This window comes from Protobothrops mucrosquamatus, unplaced genomic scaffold, assembly GCF_001527695.2.
Source record: "Protobothrops mucrosquamatus isolate PMUCROS unplaced genomic scaffold, P.Mucros_1.0 scaffold784, whole genome shotgun sequence".
Lineage (NCBI taxonomy): Eukaryota > Metazoa > Chordata > Lepidosauria > Squamata > Viperidae > Protobothrops > Protobothrops mucrosquamatus.
In genome coordinates, this window is record NW_015387052.1 from 431,129 (window position 1) to 453,207 (window position 22,079).

Sequence of the window (22,079 nt, forward strand, 5' to 3'; positions counted from 1 at the left end):
AACAACATATTCAGGACACACCGTGGTGCTGGGGTAATCAAACATCCTAAAACAAAACATATATACATAATACAATCAACACATCAAGTATTCCCTCTCTTTTTCCCTCAAATAGCATAGTATATTTAAAATATCCAATTTTAGCTTAAATTTATTCAATCTGAACCTGTTTTTAAGCTTCATTAATTTACAATACCATAATCAAATTAACTTTAATTAAAAACATTTTTAATTCAAATATCCCTTCCACGTATGTTCTACTTTCTTAATTTTATCATGATCTTATTTACTTCTTCTTCCATTAATCTCCCTTATTTGGAGTAAAATATTAATCCAGAGGATTAATTTTCTTATTGAACAACTACAGTGCTCTCGGTCTATCCAAAATGTTAATAAACCTCAAATCTGAATATTTAAGAAAGTAAAAGTGATGTTTTGGCTTTCTTAGGAGAATAGCTATGTGTGCACAATTATTGGGCAATTATTAGTCTGTAGAATTATGCAATTAAATGAAAAACAAAAATTTGCCATCTCACTCATTTATTTGCATCTGTTAAAGTGAGAATAATAAACAAACAACTCAAAATGTACAAATAAACATTTCTGACATTTCACACAAAAAAAATCAGTGATCGATATAGCCACCTTTCTTTTCAATAACAGTCATAAGCCTTCCATTCATGGAGTCGTGTCAGTTTCTCGATCTGTTGATGATCAACGTTTTGTACAGCAGCAACCACAACCTCCCAGACACTATTTAGAGAGATGTACTGTTTTCCTTCATCATAAATCTCCCGTTTAAGAAGGGCCCACAAGTTTTCAATAGGGTTTTGGTCAGGTGAAGAAGGGGGCCATGTCATTATTCTTTCATCTTTAAGGCCTTTACTGGCTAGCCACGCAATGGAGTACTTTGATGCATGCAATAGAGCATTGGCCTGCATACAAATCATGGTCTTCTTGAAAAATGCAGACTTTTTCCTGTACCACTGCTTGAAAAAGGGTCTTCTAAAAATTGGCAGTAGGTTTGGAGTTGATTTTGAGTCCATCTTCAACCCCAAAAGGTCCAACTAGTTCATTTTTAATAATACCAGCCCATACCCCACCTCCACCTTGCTGGCATCTAAGTTGAAGTGGATCTCTGTGCCCATTACCGATCCAGCCACAGGCCCATCCATCTGGTCCATCAAGAGTCACTCATCTCATCAGTCCACAAAACCTTTGAAAAAATCTGTCTTCAGATATTTCTTGGCCCAGTCTTGCCATTTCAACTTATGTGTCTTGTTCAGTGGTGGTCACGTTTCAGCCTTCCTTACCTTGGCCATGTCTCTGAGCACCTTGTACTTCTGGGCATTCCAGGTAGGTTGAAGTTATGGAATATGACTGTACTGGAGGATAATGGGTTCCTGGTAGCTTCACTTTTGATTCTTCTCAAATCTTTGGCAGTTAATCTGTGTCTTTTTTTTCTCAACATGTTTCTTGGGACCCTGCTGACTTATTTGCAACAAAACATTTGATGGTTCTATGATCACGCCCCAATAGCTTAGCAATTTCAAGAGTGCTGCATCCCTCTGAAAGACTTTTTACAATTTTTGACTTTTCAGAGTCAGTTAAATCTCTTTTTAGCCCACTTTGCCTGAGGAAAAGAAGCTGCCTAATAATTATACAAAACTTGATATAGGATGCTGATCTCCTTAGGCCATACCCTCCCTCATTACACAAATACACACCATCTGATGTGCTTATATCCACTAAGCATTCAAGTTTATACAGCTTGGAGGTGGAAAATATGCATGAAAATGATATGGTCAAAATACTCATTTGCCTAATAATTGTGCACACAATGTAATATAGGAATATGCTAGAGGTAAATGATAAATACAGTGACAATAGCAAGAGCCATCATTTCATACTGTGGGAGAAAACATTGATAAACCACTTATATTTTACCCAGTAAAATATATGTTGCTTTTAAGCACTCCAGCTGAGCTGCTACAGGCAGGAATCTCACCAGGATATGCTACTTACCATAGCTTGTGATCCTGTAGCTTGCTTGATAGCTCTTTTGCCTGCCTGCTAATTATTGTCAATCTCCAAAGGTCGCCTCCTGCTTCCCTGTCTGCTTGCTATTTTTTAAATCTCTTTTTGTTCTACACGCCCACACACACTTTGTCTTTTGTAAGCTTAAGGGCCTGGGTGGAGTGAGGCTGCCTCTGGAAGTTGGCACATCCTTGAAAATGGCATGGTGTAGCTCATTTAGCCAGGCAGCTGGAACACCAGCGCAGATGCTTGTAAGTAAATTTATGAGTGAATGAATGAATTAATGTTTGAGCCCATCTCTCAGGTTTTGGGAGCTGTAAAACTTTACAGTTCTTTGGGCAAAAGCATGAGCTGTACTAACTCTTGGAGAAGTAGGGTGAGAACTCTTTTTGTTTGGCTGCAACTGGTTTTTCCCAACAGCAGACAAAAATCCTAGTTTCACTTCCTCAAACTATCAACAGTAAAGAGTAAAGGAACTAGCAGTCAAGAAGTATACTTGGAGGGCAATGTAGCATTGAATTCTTGGAAAAGATACTTGTATGCTATAACCTGTCTGTACCAACAAGATCAGAATTGTGCAAGCGATGTTTTTCCCTTGGCACTTTATGAAAGTGAATGTTAGGACTTTGAAGAAACAGTATAGAAAAGGTATCGATACATTTGAATGTTGATGTTGGAGAAGTCTTCAAGAACACTATGGCTAGTCATGAAAACAGAAATAGATCATAAAACAAATTAACACTCGCACAAATGACTAGAATCCAATTATCATATTTTGATATGTTATGCACAGACCTGGCTCTCCTGAGAAGTCCATAATTTTGGAAAATGTGGAAGGAAAAAAGGAGGGCAGCCAGGAGCAAGGTGGATGGGCATAACTACAGCAATGATGGCTACACAGTTGGAAAACTGGAAGAGCGTGTTTGGGGACAGATCATCCAGAAGAAGATATATCTATGTGGTTTTAAGAGTCAACACTGACTTGACACAATTTTTCTTATGTTTATGCTCATGAAGTCAGTGGGATATGAATATCTGTCTTCTGCTTACTTGAGATTACATCAGTTTCCCACTCATTCATTCTCTCCATATTTGTATGTGATATATGGGATGGATTGTGATTTTGTCTCTGAAAAAATAGTGTGTGTATCAGCAGATGGACCAATTTTTCAAACGGGATATCTTTTTTTACTATGATTTTAATTAGTAGTCACTAGTTCAACTAATTTTATCTTAGTTTTTGTCGTGCCATTACCTATTTTTGGAGTATGGCCCTGTAGAGGGACAGACTGCCTGAGCAGGTGATATGCACCTATGCTTCTTCTTCCCTCTCCCTCCCTTCTTGGCGCTCCCCCATCATCAGGATGACCCAGTTGCCAATCAAACTGCAATGCTGGGCAGGAGGTGAGAAGAAGGGAAGACAAAATGGCTGCCTGCGAGGAAAAAGCTCAATAAACTGAGCCAAAGCCCAGGAGATGAATAAAGAGCAAATTGAAAGATAGATTCCCCTGATAAGAAAAGACAACAGTGAAAGCAGCAACTGAAAAAACTGGAGACCGAGAGGTGTTTATTTTTGTGACTCAAAACTGGTATGAGCTAAAAATTGTTCAAGCCAAGGAGTAAATGTTTGGAAGAAATTTAGAATTAAGAAGTCCAGTGAGGAAGAAACAAAATGAAAAGTTAAAAACTTTAACAGAATAGAAAGACAGCACTGGTTCCTAGTGGGGTTCTGGATACAATTCAAGGCATTTATTATTACCTATAAATCTACATTGTACAGGCCAAGGTTATCTGCAAGACAATCTGTCTCCAATCATATTTTTCTTGAGTGGATAATGGCTGTTTAAAAATGTTAAACAAAATGACAGTATTAATTGAGTGGCTATATAAATGATAAATGGGTTTTTTTTTAGCAAGTATTAACATATGCTTTAAATGTTTGGCATGCAACATTTAATGAAATTATTCTAAACATTCTAGAGAATGTTGCTCTAGATAAATTCGCTAAAAACCATTAGCAAAAGCTGTACATTTTATAATGATTTTATTTTAAATTTTATTTTATTTTAAATTTATTTTAAAGAGCAAGGTTTTCCCTACCGTTAGCTATTTCCTTTGGTGATATTCCTGTGTACTTAATTTGCAAATATTGACCACTAGAATTAGTTTTATTGTTTAGTAACTGTAATAAAAAACTAAACACATACATCATTTGAAATTAAACTTCAGTTGCTTCAATTTCATATAATGTCAAAAGAGCATAGTTGGAATATTTATTGTAAAACAATGTATTTTGTATGAAAGAACCTTCAGTGTGTTTAGTTTTATGCCTAGAGGAATATCTTCCCACAGAAAAGGGATATATGAATGTATTTGATGGTACAAAGCATGTTTTGTTTGCTTTTCTTTTGGTACACTGGGCTTTTTCCATGTTTTTGCTGAGCCAGACATTTCATACAGTTAACAATTGGTGTTAACTGCACTAGATTTTGATAAAATCATGAGGGATAGTTTTCATTTTCTGAAATATGTTACTGATTCATACATTGCTAAACACACTTTTTTAGAATATTGCATTATAAATGGATCAGGATCAAATTGAACTATGACTGATAATGTAGGATATATTCGCCTTCATTCGTGTGACCGATAATGTTTTAAAGATTACACTGTTCAAAAGGCATAAAGACCAGTTTGATGTAGTAGTTAAGGAATTGAATTACAAAGGTGGGGAGGGGGGGAGGCTGAGTTCTAGCACACAGAGCTAGCTGGGTGACCTTGGGCAGTCATTCTCTTTAAGTCCTAGGAAGAAAGCAGCGGCAAGCCACTTCTGAAACTTTACTAAGGAAACTGCAGAGTAGTCCAGGTAGTCACCTGGAATTAACAAAGATTTGAAGACACCCACAAACAGGCATATTAAAATATGCATGAATTTTATCAGTGAAAAATAATAAATGTAATTTACCAGAATGTAAGTTTACAAATCAATAAGAATAGGGACCAAACTATTGATAATGAATTCCACCTTACCATTGGTGTCCAGTTTTAAAGTAGAGAAGATGGTTATTTTAGACGGGGGTACATTCATCATGATGAAGTAGTTATGCAGTTTGGAATGATCCCTGGAGTAGTGTGTTGCGTGGCATGAGTGCAGGAAGGCCAGGGAAGGAGGGTGCTGGTGGGTGTGTACAAGCACAGGGAGGCAAGGGAAAGGGTGGCTCCATAAATTTGTGTGAGTGCAGGAAGGCTGGGGGAAAAAGGCCTGGGGCGCATGGCCCAAAGGAGGCTTGGGAAGGACATTGGTGGGTACATAAATATGTGATAAACTACAGTAACACAATTATAGAGTCCCAGGAAGGAAGGAGCCCATTCCAAGGAGGGGGCAACCCCAAAAACAAAATAACAGAGTTGGATTGGAAGGGACCTTGGAGGTCATCTAGTCCAACCCCCTGCTCAGGCAGGAAACCCTATACCATTTCAGACAAATGGTTGTTCAGTCTCTTCTTAAAAACTTCCAGTGTTGGAGCATTCACAACTTCTGGAGGCAGGTTGTTCCACTGATTAATTGTTCTAACTGTCAGGAAATTTCTCCTTAATTATAGGTTGCTTCTCTCCTTGATTAGTTTCCATACATTGTTTCTTGTCCTGCCTTCAGGTGCTTGGGAGAATAGCTTGACTCCCTCTTCTTTGTGGTAATCCCTTAGATATTGGAACACTGTTATCATGTCACCCCTCGTCCTTCTTTTCATTAAATAGCAGAGTCCAGAGCTGGATTCTGGAAAGGGGAAGAGATTTAGGATAGCTACTCCCTTGAATCTCCCAGACTATATCCATTATATCCAGAATAGTATAAGTTTAGTCAGGCAAGATGCTGTCTGTATGGTGTGAGCAGATAAAAAACTGGACCATATTGCATCAGTCTTGGACTAGGCCTGACAGCTTGTGAGCAAATGGGAAAAGGAAGGTGCAGTATGTATAAGTAAAGAAAGACTGGAGGAGTTGGGGAAACTTACCCAACTGACTTGAAACCTTCCCTGCTAGCTTCCCCATTGACTTGTGGGAAACCAGCAGGGAAAGTTGCAAATGGTGACTACATAATGCAAGATGCTGCAACGCGTCATAAGTACAAGCTGTTTGCTAAATGCCTCAATTTTGTTCACAAGAGCATGGAGGTACTGCAGTGGTCATAACTTCGAGGACTGGTTGTAAGTCCCTTTATTCAGTGCCATCATAATTTTGAATGGTCACTGAACAAATGGTTCTACCTTGAGGATTACTGTATGAAACTCATTCTCAGTGGTTTGTGCTCAGTGTGTTCATTTCTAAACTTAGTGCAAGGCACTGATTTGATTTTGTTTCAATCACAGACCAGTAGAACAAGGTTGGCAAACTGTTTCTCTAAAGGACCAGATCCACTTCACCTCTGCAGGTGCAGCTGGCAGGTCTGCAGACCAATATGCGTGACAGCCATTGGACGTTGCTGTCCTGCTAGCATGAAGGCTGCCACCACGATCCAGGAAAATCTGCCTCTTGCCCCAGGAATTTGATTGAGGCTTAACCCTGGCAACCTGCTGCCTGCCTGGACATTTACAGATTTGATCTTGGGGCCATAGTTTGCTGACCTCTGGATTAGAATGTAGAACTACTGAGCAAAAAAATAAAGAATTGATACCTAGGTGGTGACTATTTGGAAAAAAGCCAGGCATATTTTAGATTCAATTTTGTAAATTCCTTACAATTCATGTTTTCATTTAAACCTTGTGGTTTTTAATTATTTATATTTGTAAACAATGTATCCATTAAGTATAGTAAATAATATATTAAATTATAATTTGTAGATGTCTTTGCATAAAAGTGAAACAAATGGCAAAATGGCAGCATTGTATAATTTGTGCAAATTTTCTGCATAGTTTAATTTCTAAGGTAATTCTTATTTGGAATGAGGCTTGGCAAACATAATTTTTATCAAAAATTCACAGAATGATCTTTATATAAAAAGATACTGTAGCCAATTTCCATATGTCAAATTGTTTCATCACAAATTAATTCAGTTAATTTCACTCTCTGTCGTATGAATGTTTCAGTTGTTAATTTCAGGTATTCTGAAGATTAATGCAGTGTTTCATTTTCTCTCTAGAAACTGTTATGAAAGACCTTGATGTTATAACAATTCCAAGCAAAGATGTTGTGATGGTGCATGAACCTAAGCAAAAAGTAGATTTAACAAGGTACTTAGAAAACCAAACATTCCGATTTGATTATGCCTTTGATGACAGCGCCCCTAATGAAATGGTCTACAGGTATGTATTGTTTATGTGCACTGTAAAACCTGATGCTTTCATTTTCTGCATGTTCATGTTACTCTCCAATTTGGATATCTGACTCAATGTATTCTCATTGATATTGATATCTCTTTTCAGTATCGTCTGTTAAGCTATTATAAACTAACAGAGCAGTTGTTTGAAAGTCTGCAGAAAAGTCTGCTATATGACAAGCTGGCAAAAAGCCCTGGAAGTCACAATTAATTTTTTTAATCTTCACAATGGATGTTTTATTTCATCTAACCTTCCTTGAGTTCTGGTTCTGCAGCTAGTACAAAGAAAGCTAAAAAATGAAAGTGGTATTTTTTTTTAAAAAAAAAAGTTTTTTATTAATAAAACAGTTAAAACAAAAAAGGACATAACACGTCATTCCAGTATATATAATCCTAACAATTTGTTCCTTGTCATACATATAATTCCCAATCTCCATATATACATATTTTCCTATATAATACAGTCTCAAATTTGTTTCTCTATATACTAGCATACAGTTTTATATACCACAATCTTAACACTAACTTAAAACCCGAACAGTTCTCCTTGACTCGTACCAGTAATAAAAATTGTCCCAGATTTCAAAGTAGTCCGTTTCTGTCTGTCCTTTAATTCCATAGTAAGCCTATCCATATCAGCACGCGATAAAATTTTATATAGAATCTCTTCTTCTGTTGGAATTTCTTTTTGTTTCTCCAGTTTTGTGCGTGGGCCAATCTGGCAGCCGTGAAAATATGTAACATTAAATAAAGTACCCCTTTATCGTATTTTTGCGTGGTAATACCTAGTAAGAGGAGTTGTGGTTTTAGCTCTACCTCTGTCATTAGTATTTCTTCTAGCCATTTTTTAACCTTGCTCCAAAAGTCATAGGCTTTCGGGCATTCCCACCACATATGATAATATGTCCCTCTTGCCAAATTACATTTCCAGCACATAGGGGAAATGTTTGGGCCCATTTTAGCTAGCCTTGCGGGGGGGAAATGCCATCTATAAAACATTTTGTAAAGGTTTTCTTTGTAGGATGTGGCCAAGGTGAGCTTCCTATTTCGTGCCCATAGTTCTTGCCAGATATGCAGATCAAAGTTGAGATCAAAGTCCCTGCTCCACGTTAACATGGTTAAAATGAAAGTGGTATTGATTCCAAACTAGCAAGGAAAGTTTTAGCCAGACATTCAGTGGTACCTCGGTATTCGACTGCTTTGAAAGTCATCGAATTTGGTACTGGATGCATGATGACATGAAAATTTTGGTCCTCATGGTTTGTTTGGTACTCGAAGCGTAAGCTAGAACTTTTTTTATCCGCTGCCTCATGACTCACTGCTCTTTCCAGCCGAAACAAAGGGTCACGTATTAGTCATGTTATACATCTTGCCTATGCACATCCCCTTGTGGTCTTATCTTAGCTTTTCTGGTCATTTTGTGTATTTTTGCACTTCTAATCATGGGTCCTAAGAAAATGAGCAATGATGGCGCTGAGCAGAAAAAATTACATCGCAAATTGAGCAAAAAAAAAAAAAGAATAGACAAATGTGAGAGCGGCATTCACATTACTGATAATGCTAGGGAATAGCAAGAATCTCCACTGTCATTAAGAATAAAGAAGCGATAAAAAAGGCTGATGTTGCCAAAGAAGTTAAAGCAATATTAAAGCAGCATTCCCAAACATTCAAGGGAGTTGAAAGGCTATTATTAAATTGGGTAAACAAGAAGCAGTTAGTGGGTGACAGTGTGTCAGAAGGCATGATATGTCAAAAAGCAAAACTGTTACATGCTAAGATAATTTTAAAAAGAGGACCGGGTATCCATAGTGTCGTAAGGCATGGCGAGGCAGTGAGTGCTAATAAAAAGACTGCTGATGAAATTTGTCTGTGGATTTCATGACTACACAGAAGCTGAGGATTTTATTCCCTACCAAGTTTTTCACTGTGATGAGACCGGACTTTTTGAGAAAAAAATGATGAGTAGAACTTACATAACAAAAGAGGAGAAGGCATTAGAAGGAGAAGGCTCAAAACCAATGAAGGACAGGTTTACTCTATTATTGTGTGGGAATGCTGGTGGGGACTTCAAAATCAAACTTCTGCTATTCTATCATAATGAAAAATCATGACTTTTCAAGAAGCATAATGTCACAAAAAGCAAACTCCATGTTATGTGGAGGGCAAACAGCAAAGCTTGGATCACAAGGCAAATTTTCACTGAGTGGATAAATGAAGTGTTTGGTCACTCAGTGAAAAAATATTTGCTGGAAAAAGATTTGCCTGACAGCTCTCCTACGTTTGGATAATGTGCCTGCCACCCTCCAGGTTTGGAGGATGACTTACTGGAAGAGTTCAGCTTCATCATTGTAAGATTCCTGCCCATGGATCAGCAGGTCATTTCGAATTGTACACTAAGGTGCTTTTCCAGAAATGCTTTGAGATCATCTCTGACATCCAGTTGATCCTCACAGAATTCTGGAAGGAGCATTTCAATATCCTGCATTGCCTTAAATATTGATAACTTTATTTATGTCACTTTTTTGGCCTGAATATCAAACTCTAATATACACATACCTTAACAAATGCTAGATATTTTTTTGTATTTTAAGCTAATTTAAAAGATTTGTATAGATCAGTGATGGCGAACCTTTTAGAGACCGAGTGCCCAAACTGCAACCCAAAACCCACTTATGCATCATCGGGTGCCGGGTGGGTGTGGCCCATTGGCTGGGTGTGGCCAATTGGGGGTGTGGCCCACTGGGTGGGCGTGACTGCGGTGGTAACGGCAGACTGGGTGGGACTAAAAAGTTCAATCAATTCCAACTTTGCAAGATCTTTTTTTTCCCCCGCGAGAAGTTGAAATTGACTGCTTAATTGAACCTCTTTTTTTTGCATATGGCAGTGGAGGCCTAAAGCGAAAAGGTTTTATAAAACCTAGCTGAAGGCCTAGGACTGGGGCGGCGGCGCACGTGCCCACAGAGAGGGCTCTGAGTGCCGCCTCTGGCACCTGTGCCATAGGTTCGCCACCACTGGTATAGATGGTAGAATAAGAGTCTGTTGTATTCAGTGGTTCTTCGGTTTTTCAAAAATAATTTCTGATCATAACTGATTCTCTTAAACTCAGCTGTTGAAGTCTTGTGTAAGAATGGAAGAAGAATTGTAGCAAAGTGTGGACTGTATGGAGCTTCACGAGCTTTGAATTAAATACTAAATATAGTTGAATGTTATTTTCTTTTTTGCTGAAGGTTTACTGCAAGACCACTAGTGGAAACTATATTTGAAAGAGGAATGGCTACATGTTTTGCATATGGGCAAACAGGCAGTGGAAAAACCCATGTAAGTTTTCCTGCTAATTTCAACATTCTTTGAGTGACTCGGAGTCCTAGTGGACAGTCACTTAAATATGAGCCAGCAGTGTGCTGCAGCTGCCAAAAAAGCCAACACAGTGCTAGGCTGCATTAATAGAGGGATACAATCAAGATCACGTGAAGTGTTAATACCACTTTACAATGCCTTGGTAGGGCCACACTTGGAATACTGCATCCAATTTTGGTCACCACGATGTAAAAAAGATGTTGAGACTCTAGAAAGAGTACAGAGAAGAGCAACAAAGATGATTAGGGGACTGGAGGCTAAAGCATATAAGGAACAGTTGCTGGAATTGGGTATGTCTAGTTTAACGAAGAGAAGGACGAGGGGGGACATGATAGCAGTGTTCCAATATCTCAGGGGCTGCCACAAAGAAGAGAGAGTTGAGCAATTCTCCAAAGCACCTGAAGGCAGGACAAGAAGCAATGGATGGAAACTAACCAAAGAGAGAAGCAACCTAGAACTAAGGAGAAACTTCCTGACAGTTAGAACAATTAACCAGTGGAACAACCTGCCTCCAGAAGCTGTGAATGCTCCAACATTGGAAGTCTTTAAAAAGAGATTGGACAGTCATTTGTCTGAAATGGTATAGGGTTTCCTGCCTGAGCAGGGGGTCGGACTAGATTACCTCCAAGGTCCCTTCCAACTTTATTATTATTATTATTATTATTATTATTATTATTATTATTATTATTATTATTATTATTATTATTATTAGTGCTTTTTTCTAAAAAAAAAAAAAAAAAGGTGCACACACATCATACAACCCGCCTTGCCTATCCTACAAGGTTCCATCCAAAAAAGGTGCTGGAACTCCGTTCTGGGCGTTTTATGAGAAAAAAAGCCCTGATTATTATTATTATCCTTATAGCATCTGGCAGTAGGTTCCTCAGCTGTGAATATATCTTCTGTAGAGAGTGATCAGATACTTGTAGCTCTCCTGTATTTTCAGGGAGTTCCCATTCATATTATAATTCCTCTCTAGGATTGTTGATCTGAATTCTGATATGGAGAGTCCCTCTTCTGCTTTTGAGCTTTAGATTTCCTCATTTTCCTTGGGGCCTCAGTCAGGAATTCTCTGGGGATCACGTAACTCATCCCACAACTGTTGTGTTTGAGTGATGAGAGCAGGAATTGCCTTCAAGAGCTACTTCAGGTTAGGGAGGTCTTGTCCTAGGATCACACCAGTGTGGTAGAGATCCTTGCAGACAAAGAGGTCTACTTAGACCCTAAAGCATTCAGAGATGGGTTGCTATTAAATTAAAAACATCCGTAGTTATCTTAAATTTTATTTCATTTGGGGGGAATATTTACTTATTGGCACTATATCTTTAGAGAACAAATTCTATTATTTTACACGAGTCTGCTCAGTGAAAACGATAGTATAGTCATGCTTCTTTATAAATAAGACTGTGAATTTACATAATTGTCCCTCTAATATTTCTCGTTTTATTTTTGCCTTAGACTATGGGTGGTGACTTTTCAGGAAAGAACCAAGACTGTTCAAAAGGAATTTATGCACTTGCTGGTAAGAAATTTTAATACTACTAAGAAAATCTGTGGTTATTGTTGAAATTGCTGAAAACATGCCATCAAAATTGAAGACAAACACTAGCTGTGTATTATGGATCACTTTGGGGTGGACCTTGGACAAATCGTAGCAAATGAACATTTGTAGCAGGAGGTTTTTGTGATTTCTCCCCATTGCTACTTTCCTTTTTCCTTGAAAGTTACTGAATCATCAGTAAAATGTCTCAGCCATTCCATGACCACAGCAATCCTCTAAGGTGGTGTCTGAGAGGCTGCTGAGGCTTTTTATTGAGAGAGAGAGGGATTGATATCCCAAAGCAGCTTACATAGGACTTGCTCCATTTTTTGCCACAAGGACACTGGATTAATCCCCCAGTAAACTTTCAGAGTAAGTACAAGCCTGTATTTCCTCAACATGTTGCCCATTACTGTATTTCTTTTTCTTATAATTACTTGATTCTAGTATACAAGGTTTTCAAAATGTGACCATTTGTGGCTTATGGATATACCTGTCAATTTAAATGAATTACTAGTTATATGGGTTGCATGCTGATCTTGAATTTTAATTCTGAAAAGCTAAGCATATGTGGATCTGGTTAATAATCAGATGGATGCTCACCATATTTTATCAGAGCTACATAGACTAGACTAGAAAGTTTAAAAAAATCAGATACAGATAAAACAAAATCACTTCGTTGTGGTTTGTCATGAAAGCTATATGGACTGTAGTGTTCATCCTTTTCTTTCTCTTTCTCCATCTCTCTGTCTCATGTCCATGCCCTTTAAAAATGCTTTATTTTATACTACCTTATTACGTTTCCTCCCCAATTTTTCCTATTTCCCTAACTATTGGTAAACAAAAAGTCCTCCTGTAGTGACCACAACTGAGACTTGCAACTTGGTCATTAAGTGAAGCAGTGACTAAGTGAAATCATAACTTGCTTATGGTTTAAATTCAGCTTTGCTTTGCTTTACAGATCTGCAAAGGCCACAAATGCAGGGACTGGTCATAAAATTACTTTTTCATCACCATTATAACTGAACAGTTACTAAATAAGGCAGTTATTAAATGAGGACTACTGTACCAATACATTTTTAAACAAATAAAAGGCAATAACATTTTCAGGGAGGAAAAAGGTGATTACAGGCAATAGTAGAGATACTTTCAGTTGAGCTTAGCAGATCTTCTGAGAAAACAAGATTGCTTCTTCTACAAGGGTAGGCAACCTTGGCTCTTTTATGACTGGCTCAGGAATTCTGGGAGTTGAAGTCCACGAGTCACAAAAGAGCCAAGGTTGCCTACCCCTGTCTAACCTAAGACATGGTTTGCAGAACCGGAATTATCTGGTTTTGCACAATATGTAAAGTCAGAGCTGTGGTTTCCGAATATTTGGACTCACAAAACATTGCTAAACCAAATGCCAGTAAATCACATTATGCCCTAAAAATGAGGTATGAATGAAATATATATGTACACCTCCTAAACTGCTCTACATTTAGAGGAGCCTTTTAACTTAAAATGGAAAATAAGAGTTTTCTTCATTCAAGTGGGCTAAGACAGAGGCTTCAGTTACCTCTATATTTACAGTCACACTTTATTTACAGTCACACTTTACTCTAGTCTTTTCATTGTTTTACTAAGGCTTTAAAAATGTTTCAGTAACATTTAATGTCTCAAGATGCTAATTCATCTAGAAATGTTGGTTTTCTAGATGAATTAAATACTATAGTAATGATAATAAACACTCAATTGCATAGATTTTGATTCATTGGATATCAGCTGTAGCATATTTCACACAATAATGGATCTTTCTTGGTGAATCAACCTAAGCAATATTCATACATCTTAGGTAACATTTTACATTCATTATATACAGGATATACTACAGCTATATCTGTGTAGACAGAAAGAGAGGGGGGAAAAGTTTTTCTGTCCTCCCCCAATTCTGAAAATTGCTTTTGGATAGAGTTAAAGGTCTGTCATGAGTTAACGAAGTGGGAACATGTTTTGGGGGGAATTTTTATTAGCTTACATTGTAATTTGAAACCTTATTCCAAAATAAATGCTAATTGCAACATCCTTAATTTGGTTTTAGAATCCATGCAGAGACAAATGGGGAGGGGGGGCAAATCGGACATATAACTATATACAGAGCCCACATTTGTTTTATGCTACATGTTTATGTGAAAAGTTATTCCTTTCATTTTATTTTTCTGGAAGGGAAATAACGTTATTCCTTTCATTTTATTTTTCTGGAAGGGAAATAACCAATATCTAGTTCATCTGATTCCCTAGCTTATGATATGTGAATCAAAAAAATTAAACTCTGGTTAATAGCTCAGCAGTTCAGGACTTGTATTTGGACTTTTAAAAACAACTAAGTTATGATTCCTGGTTTAAATTATAATTTCAGATGCACATACAATGCAAGCTGGGAATTGGGTCAGATGTCACTGATGTTACAGACCTTCTTCAAGCAATTCTGAAGGAAGGGGGATGGGAGTTGGAATAGCCCAAGCCTGTTATTTATGTTCCATTCTGTTTGTGCCTTTAGCATCCAGTTCCATATTACACGTGAACTCTCTATTTGTAGATAAAGCATAACGAACACAGAAAGCGTTTTATAAATTCCAGCATTGTTTTAGCTTATCACTCAGTACAGTTAATAAATATATCCACATGTGAACTGCTGTGCATTTCTGAAGTTTTTCCGTTTCCCATTTCCTGTAATTCTAATCTATTTGCAGCTAGAGATGTCTTTTTAATGTTGAAGAAGCCAAACTATAAAAAACTGGAACTTCAAGTATATGCAACGTTTTTTGAGATTTATAGCGGAAAGGTACGTGATTTATTTCTAAAATACAAACATATATAACTTCTGAATCTTTATCTTCTGTGTTTATGCTTCTTTTCTGTTTTATATAAACAACTGTTTCAACAGACAGAACTAAATTAATACTCCAGAAATTCCCTAGCTAACATACACATCTCTTCTCCTTCCCTCCCACTCCCCCATAAGGTTTTCGACTTACTGAACAGGAAGACCAAATTAAGAGTTTTAGAAGATGGTAAACAGCAAGTCCAGGTGGTGGGATTACAGGAGCGAGAGGTTAAATGTGTTGAAGATGTACTAAAACTTATTGAGATAGGCAACAGTTGCAGGTATTCTTTTTCCCCCTCTTTCACATTATGAAGTTACAGTAGATAAGATTTAAAAAATTAAATAATTTGATTTTTTAAAAAATATATATGTATTTTCTTGGAGTACAACCTAAATGAAGTTTCAGAATTGCCTGTATTTTAGAAAAAAGTTTTTGTTCCACAGAATTTATCAACATAGATTTCTCCTCTTTGTATAGGAAGCATTTTTAATATATTCAAATTGCTGTTTTCAGATGTGTTAACAATTATTTTAAGCATTGTCCCATTTTATGTTCACATGTAAATATATTTTAAAAAATTTATAGAATTTAGAGATACTGTAGAATTTGTACTATAAATGGAAAACGTGCTAATAATGTGTCTCAACCAAAATTGTAATTGAAGAGAGGACAGCATAATTGTAATAGATATCTTTCAAATGTCTCTTACTTTGATTATTTTTAACAGTAATTATAACGGTGTTGAATACACTAATCTTGTTAATAACATTCAGTGACATTTCACTCTGTCTTTCCCACCTCTTTGTTAAAGAACATCTGGCCAAACATCAGCAAATGCTCACTCATCTCGAAGTCATGCAGTGTTTCAGATCATCCTCCGGAGGAAAGGGAAACTACATGGTAAATTTTCCCTAATTGACTTGGCTGGAAATGAAAGAGGAGCTGATACTTCCAGTGCAGATAGGCAAACCCGACTAGAAGGTGCTGAAATTAACAAGAGCCTTTTAGCACTCAAGGTAAAAGAAATGCTTGTCAGCTAAACTTGTTAGCTTTCCACCTTATATCAAATGCAAAACTTTTCAAAAACATTTGTTTATTACATTAATGGTTTAGTATAGATGATGCTTATTCCATTATAAATGCTTACATATAATAGCCACTGTATGTGGTACACGTCAACATAAGTATAAACGATACGTACTGTGAATTGATTATATTTATGTCATTTCAAGTTGTTTACTTCATTGCTAAGAATAGATACAAAGATGATGCTGGAACATCTAAACAGGTTTGATTAATTATGAAACTAATTTGGTTCCTCAGTTTATCAACTTGATAAAAGCCAGATATTTAAAATAAATATTTTAATTGGTTAGATTCAAAGATGAGCAAGCCCATCTTCTTTTCTATTGTCATTGAAGCTGGCTGAGGTTTGGCTGTCAGATTTAATTTTTTATTTATGAGATTGAATATGAGTTATTGGCATTCTTGCAAAACTAGAAAAGCTTGGTGGATGGGATAAGGTATGTATGTATGTATGTATGTATGTATGTATGTATGTATGTATGTATGTATGTATGTATGTATAGAAAGAAAAAGAAACAGTGGTAGAGATTTCCTTAACTTTTAATTTCATTTGGTAAACATTTAAATAGCAAAAGATTAATCTTGAGGAAGTGTCAGCTTTCTTTAAAAAAAGATCCTGTTTGCAGAACTGTTAACAGTGATTGCAACAGCAAATAACATGTCAAGTCTTCTTCAATTTCTGGTTCAAATGATTTTAATACTGCAGGGTGGAGTGCTCTATTGGTAACAAGGTGCAGTAGCAAATAAAAGTATATGCCCATGTCTCCATGTTGGACCAGAATCAAATGGAATTTCAGTCTTAACATTTGAATGTGAACAGTACACAATCACAATTCTATCTTTAATGTATAATTCATATTTTCTTAATTGAAAATATACTGTAATATTTTAAGAAGAACATAGAGGAATGCAGCTTGTCATCCATTATTTGTTGTTCAAGTTTGCAATTGTTTTAAAATAAATTTTGCATTGGTTCTGAAGAAAAAACATAAACATCTTTATTCTTACAGGAGTGCATCAGAGCCTTAGGCCGAAATAAACCTCATACTCCATTTAGAGCAAGTAAACTTACTCAGGTCTTAAGAGATTCATTCATTGGAGAAAATTCTCGCACCTGTATGGTACGTTAGGCATGTTGCCGAGTGTTTTCACTGCATGAAAAATCACTCTTGGGGATTGTATACAAATAAGTTATATATACCTATTGGAACTCATTAAGTTCCTGAATGGGAAGGATTTCAGCTCCTTAAACTAAAACATTGTTATTGTGTGATTTATGAAGATGTTACTGGAATATCTTTATCCTGGACAATTTTTCTGGCAGTATACCAGAAAATATACCAGTGATATATTAATGTATATTAAAAAAACCTCACTTAAGTTACAAGATAGTGCAACTTTCTTGCTCAAGTTTTTAGAAAATATAAATTTCAGTCCTTTTAACCACCTCTCCCATTGCTTCCTCTGTATGTTATAACTAAAATCTTAGCCAATTTTATCATGCATTCTTTAACTTTTTCTTCTTCTGTTTCAAATTTCAATAAAGCTTATACTATACATTTTAGCTATCACATGTTCCTCAAAACCAAGCATTCTTTTTTTTAAGTATTAATTCCAATCAATGTAAGTGTATACATTCGTTATCCTTCAAGAAAATAACTTCTGGCATCTTTTTACTCTCAGATTGCTACTATTTCTCCAGGGATGGCATCTTGTGAAAACACTCTAAATACATTAAGATATGCAAATAGGTAAGAGAAGTATTTGTTTAAAATATTTACATGAAACCTTAATTCTGGTTCTTTGCTTTCAGTATTATATTGTTAGACATATATACATCTATGTAGTTAGAAAATTCAAATTTAACATGGAAGTAAAAAAAATAAAAGTACAGATAAACTATGAAAAAAGTTTGTTTTCAATTAACAACTTTTTCAAAAGAGAAGTTTAAGACTCAATCACTTTGTGTACCTTACTAAGATGCTCCGTATATGCTGAACTATTAGCCTCTTTAAATTGAGGTTTGACTGTCTATTATAATAATGTTCTTAGGTTCTACAGATGGCAATTGTTCAGGGCTCAGAAACTAAGTAGGGAGTATCTAGTTGGAAGAGAACCGCCAGGGAATATCAGGTCTATGGACAGGTTAGAAAAGTTCAGGAAGAAGGTGATACAAAAACTTCTGAACTACTTCCCAGAAAACTACATGGACATATCTGTGAGGTCACCAGGATTGGAGCCTGACTGGAAAGAGACTTGACCTATGTTTAATATATAAATTCTAGTTTTCAGTGAAGCATGTTACAAGCATGTGTAGTTAGATAATACTGGTGGACACAATATAGGCAATCAAATCTACTATTTTTGTTTCGGTTGATGAAGTTATATAAATGAATCTATGTTCAGAGATCATTAGGGGGAGATAAGATCTTTATTCAGTTCCAGCCTTTAAGATGTTCAAGTCTCCATCCACTTCAATTTCATACTATTTTTTTTTCTCCCAGAAGTTTACCAGAGAGTTAAGTTTAGATCAATTGTGAAGTGTTTTGTGCAGTTGCAAACATGATTTTCACTGTTTTTACAAGAACACTTTCTTTTAATTTCGCTGCTGTATCTTGCTGCTGCAGAGTAAAGGAATTTGGAATTAGTCCTTCGGACATTCCCTTCTCACAGGGTAGTGGCAGTCGCTCTGATCTCTCTCCTTCCTATGAGTATGACGACTTTTCTCCTTCAATCACCAGGTCTACTTCATTCTTTACATGGAATGTTATTTTTAGTGGTTTATTTTTCTATTCTGATGTCTAATTTTACAGACATACTTCCACTTATTTTCTCCCCTGAATCATCTTTTTTTTTTTTTGGTTTTCATTCAGTTTGACAGATGGTAAAATTGCATGCAAATCATCTTCTGAATTAGCATTCACCTGTTCCAAACATTTCATACCAAAGTTTTTTTTGTTTATCAGTGTGTGTAAGAGGTGGTGATGTCATCTTTTTGTACTAGTAGTTCCTCATCTGATTAATAGATGTACAATACTGATTCATTTTATATGTGGATATTTTGTGTGTGCAGGTATGTGGGAGAGAGGTACAAAATAACTATAATTCAATGTTGTGCTTGAGTGCAATTTTCTAATTTTGTAATTAATATATTGTGATTGAGTCCTAATAATATAGGCATACATGCTCATGAAGTTGACATCACCACCGTTTATGTAAATTGTCTGTAAATTGATGAAACGATTTCCCCCCTGCTTAAATTCAGATTATATTAATTTTAAAATGAACATCTATCTTAAAAACGTAGAGTCAAGGAACTAACAGTTGACCCCACTGCTGCTGGTGACATCCGTCCCATCATGCATCACACTCCAAATCAGATTGATGACTTGGATGCACAGTGGGGTGTTGGGAGCTCACCTCAGAGGGATGATCTTAAACTACTTTGTGAACAAAATGTGAGTATCTCAGATATAGCTCTGGAAGTGCACATTTTAGTTAATTAGTTTTGATCAAATTGTTTAAACATCAAATTACAATCTTGTTTAGCATACATTCTTCCCAATCAAGCTTAGATATTTTTGAGTTTTTTATATTCCCGTTTGAGTTTTTTAAGTCTATGTACTTGTAAAAGTACATTCAAAGTTTGTCCAGTTGCCATGATTCAATGTTCTGACACCTTTGCCTGGATGACTGAGAGTCTTCATTGACTGCCAAAGTCCAAATTGTTTTTGATTAGACCTTTTGGGGTAAACTCCCCCCCCCCAATGTTCTTAAATTTGATTTTGTTCATCAGTATAAAACAAACAATTGAGTCAATAAACAATGAACACTGGAGCATTCTAGTATCTGCTATTATGATTATTTTTGTTCACCAAATCAGTCTAGCTAACATGGAAGTATTGATGGAACCAACATAAAAAGTTACCTATTCTTCAGATAGGAAGGTATGAGCAAATGAACCTGGTAGGAAATCTCCCTTAAGTTTTGAATCCTGTATTTTTAGAGAAGAGCATTAGTGCCAGATTCATGATGTAGAATCAGTCAAGGAAGGAAACAATACCAGATAACAACCAGCTGGATCCTGCAGAATTCCAGTGATAGGAAAGAAGGAATTCCCTCTCCCCATACTTTATAGCTTGTTAAGCAGGGAGTGGGTGAGAATCTCCAAAAGCATCACAGTCTCCTCTCACGTGACAACTTCATTGCTTCATTCCTCATTGTTTCTTCAGAATGTTCTTTTTCACAATTGATTCTTTTTTTTTTTACAATTAAAGTATATCAAAAATTGGACTGAATTCATTGTTGTGGAATGCAGAGACCCAGAAAAAATGGAAAGAAACTGAAACTCTTTATCATATTTTTTTCCTCTGAGGACTTCCCCCCCCCAAAATTGGAAACAAATGGTTATGTAGTATTACTCTTTCATAAATGATAATTAAGCTGTGAAATAAATTAATCTCCATATGGATATCATAGATCAATTTAAGCTCTAAGCTAACATGGGAAAGAATGGAAAAAATGTTTCATTTAAACAAATCTTTCTTTCACAAGCCCATGAAACAGATCAACGATTAAATAAGATATCAAAAGAAAAGTTGATAGTGATAGGAGTTTTAAATTAAGCAAATAGCTTAAATAGCTTTAAGCTAAATAGCTTAAATTTGGGAAATGAAGTTGATTAGACAGTTTTTCATATTGCAAAATATATGCTCTTAGTCTTCCAGAAAATGTCTGCTTTTTGATACAGTAAAGAATATTTAGACCTCTTGGTTTTAGTATAAGGGTGATTATTAATTGTTTTTCCATTTTTTTCTGTGCGCTCTAAACAGACTAAAATGAAGGCTGCATTTCTTAAGAGTTCAGCTACTTGTGGCTCCTTCTGTTTAAAACAGTGTTTTAAAAATCTTTCAAGCAATACATTTACAAATATTAACTAACATATTGCTTTTTAATGATATAGCTTAATTATACCTTTATAAACCAATCAGGCCGTACATAAGGTATTTAATTATGTTATAGATAAATATGTATCTACAATATCTTTTTTTTTCTAGGTAAAGGATTTCCCCTCTCCCCATTGCTTCAAACTTTCTGGGACTAACATCTCAAATCTTGCCTCAGAAAAATCCATTTAATTTTTTAGCATTTGATTGACTCTGGGAACATTTAAAGAAGTACAAAATTGCCGCAGTCATCTCATGATGTTCATTCTACATGCTCATTATCTGTACCACCAAGCAATGATTGACAAATTATTATAGGATAGGTTTATCATTGTATAGCTTCAGGTTGATAAAAGAGTAGTATGTTTCAAAATATATTCATCCATTTCTCTCTTCAAAATGTTCTTTCCTCTGCTTTCCATTTTGAAACACATTACAGTCGCGTTTATTGTTTCTTAAAGGAGGAAGAAGTTTCACCACAGTTATTCACTTTTCATGAAGCAGTGTCACAGATGGTGGAAATGGAAGAGCAAGTAGTAGAAGACCACAGAGCTGTCTTCCAGGTAAATGCTATATGAGAGATTGCACAATCTATCTATATAAATAAAAATGTAAATGTTCGTTTGTTCAAAATCTTAAATCTCCGAAAGTTCTTCACCGATTGCTTTGAAATTTTGACACAACGTTGCATTCGAATACGCGCGTGTTTTTATATACCTACTATTATATAGATCAGGGCTTTTCAACCTTTTCACCCATTGTACCACTTTTAGGATATGGCACTATCCGAGTACCACCAGTCGCCTAGCAAGGTGTCAAAAACTTGATGACCAAAAAAAAAAAAAAGGAAAAAAGTGATAAAATACAGGTAGTCCTCGACTTACAACAGTTCGCTTAGTGACTATTCAAAGTTACAATGGCACTGAAAAAAG

General features: G+C 36.0%; 1 protein-coding gene across 2 annotated transcripts in view; it reads left to right on the top strand.

Moving 5' to 3' along the window:
* KIF2A (kinesin family member 2A) overlaps positions 1–21,796 on the top strand; it is a 51,139-nt gene extending 29,343 nt beyond the window's left edge. For both annotated transcript variants that reach the window (XM_015818745.1, XM_015818747.1), the window contains exons 9-18: positions 7,175–7,337; positions 10,579–10,669; positions 12,167–12,230; positions 14,981–15,072; positions 15,253–15,395; positions 15,927–16,131; positions 17,212–17,322; positions 17,885–17,952; positions 19,509–19,659; positions 21,609–21,796. In XM_015818745.1, the coding sequence (XP_015674231.1) occupies positions 7,175–7,337; positions 10,579–10,669; positions 12,167–12,230; positions 14,981–15,072; positions 15,253–15,395; positions 15,927–16,131; positions 17,212–17,322; positions 17,885–17,952; positions 19,509–19,659; positions 21,609–21,725 (1,205 nt within the window). In that variant the 3' untranslated portion in view covers positions 21,726–21,796. The remainder of the gene's footprint in view (positions 1–7,174; positions 7,338–10,578; positions 10,670–12,166; positions 12,231–14,980; positions 15,073–15,252; positions 15,396–15,926; positions 16,132–17,211; positions 17,323–17,884; positions 17,953–19,508; positions 19,660–21,608) is intronic.
* The last annotated feature ends 283 nt before the right edge of the window (positions 21,797–22,079 follow it).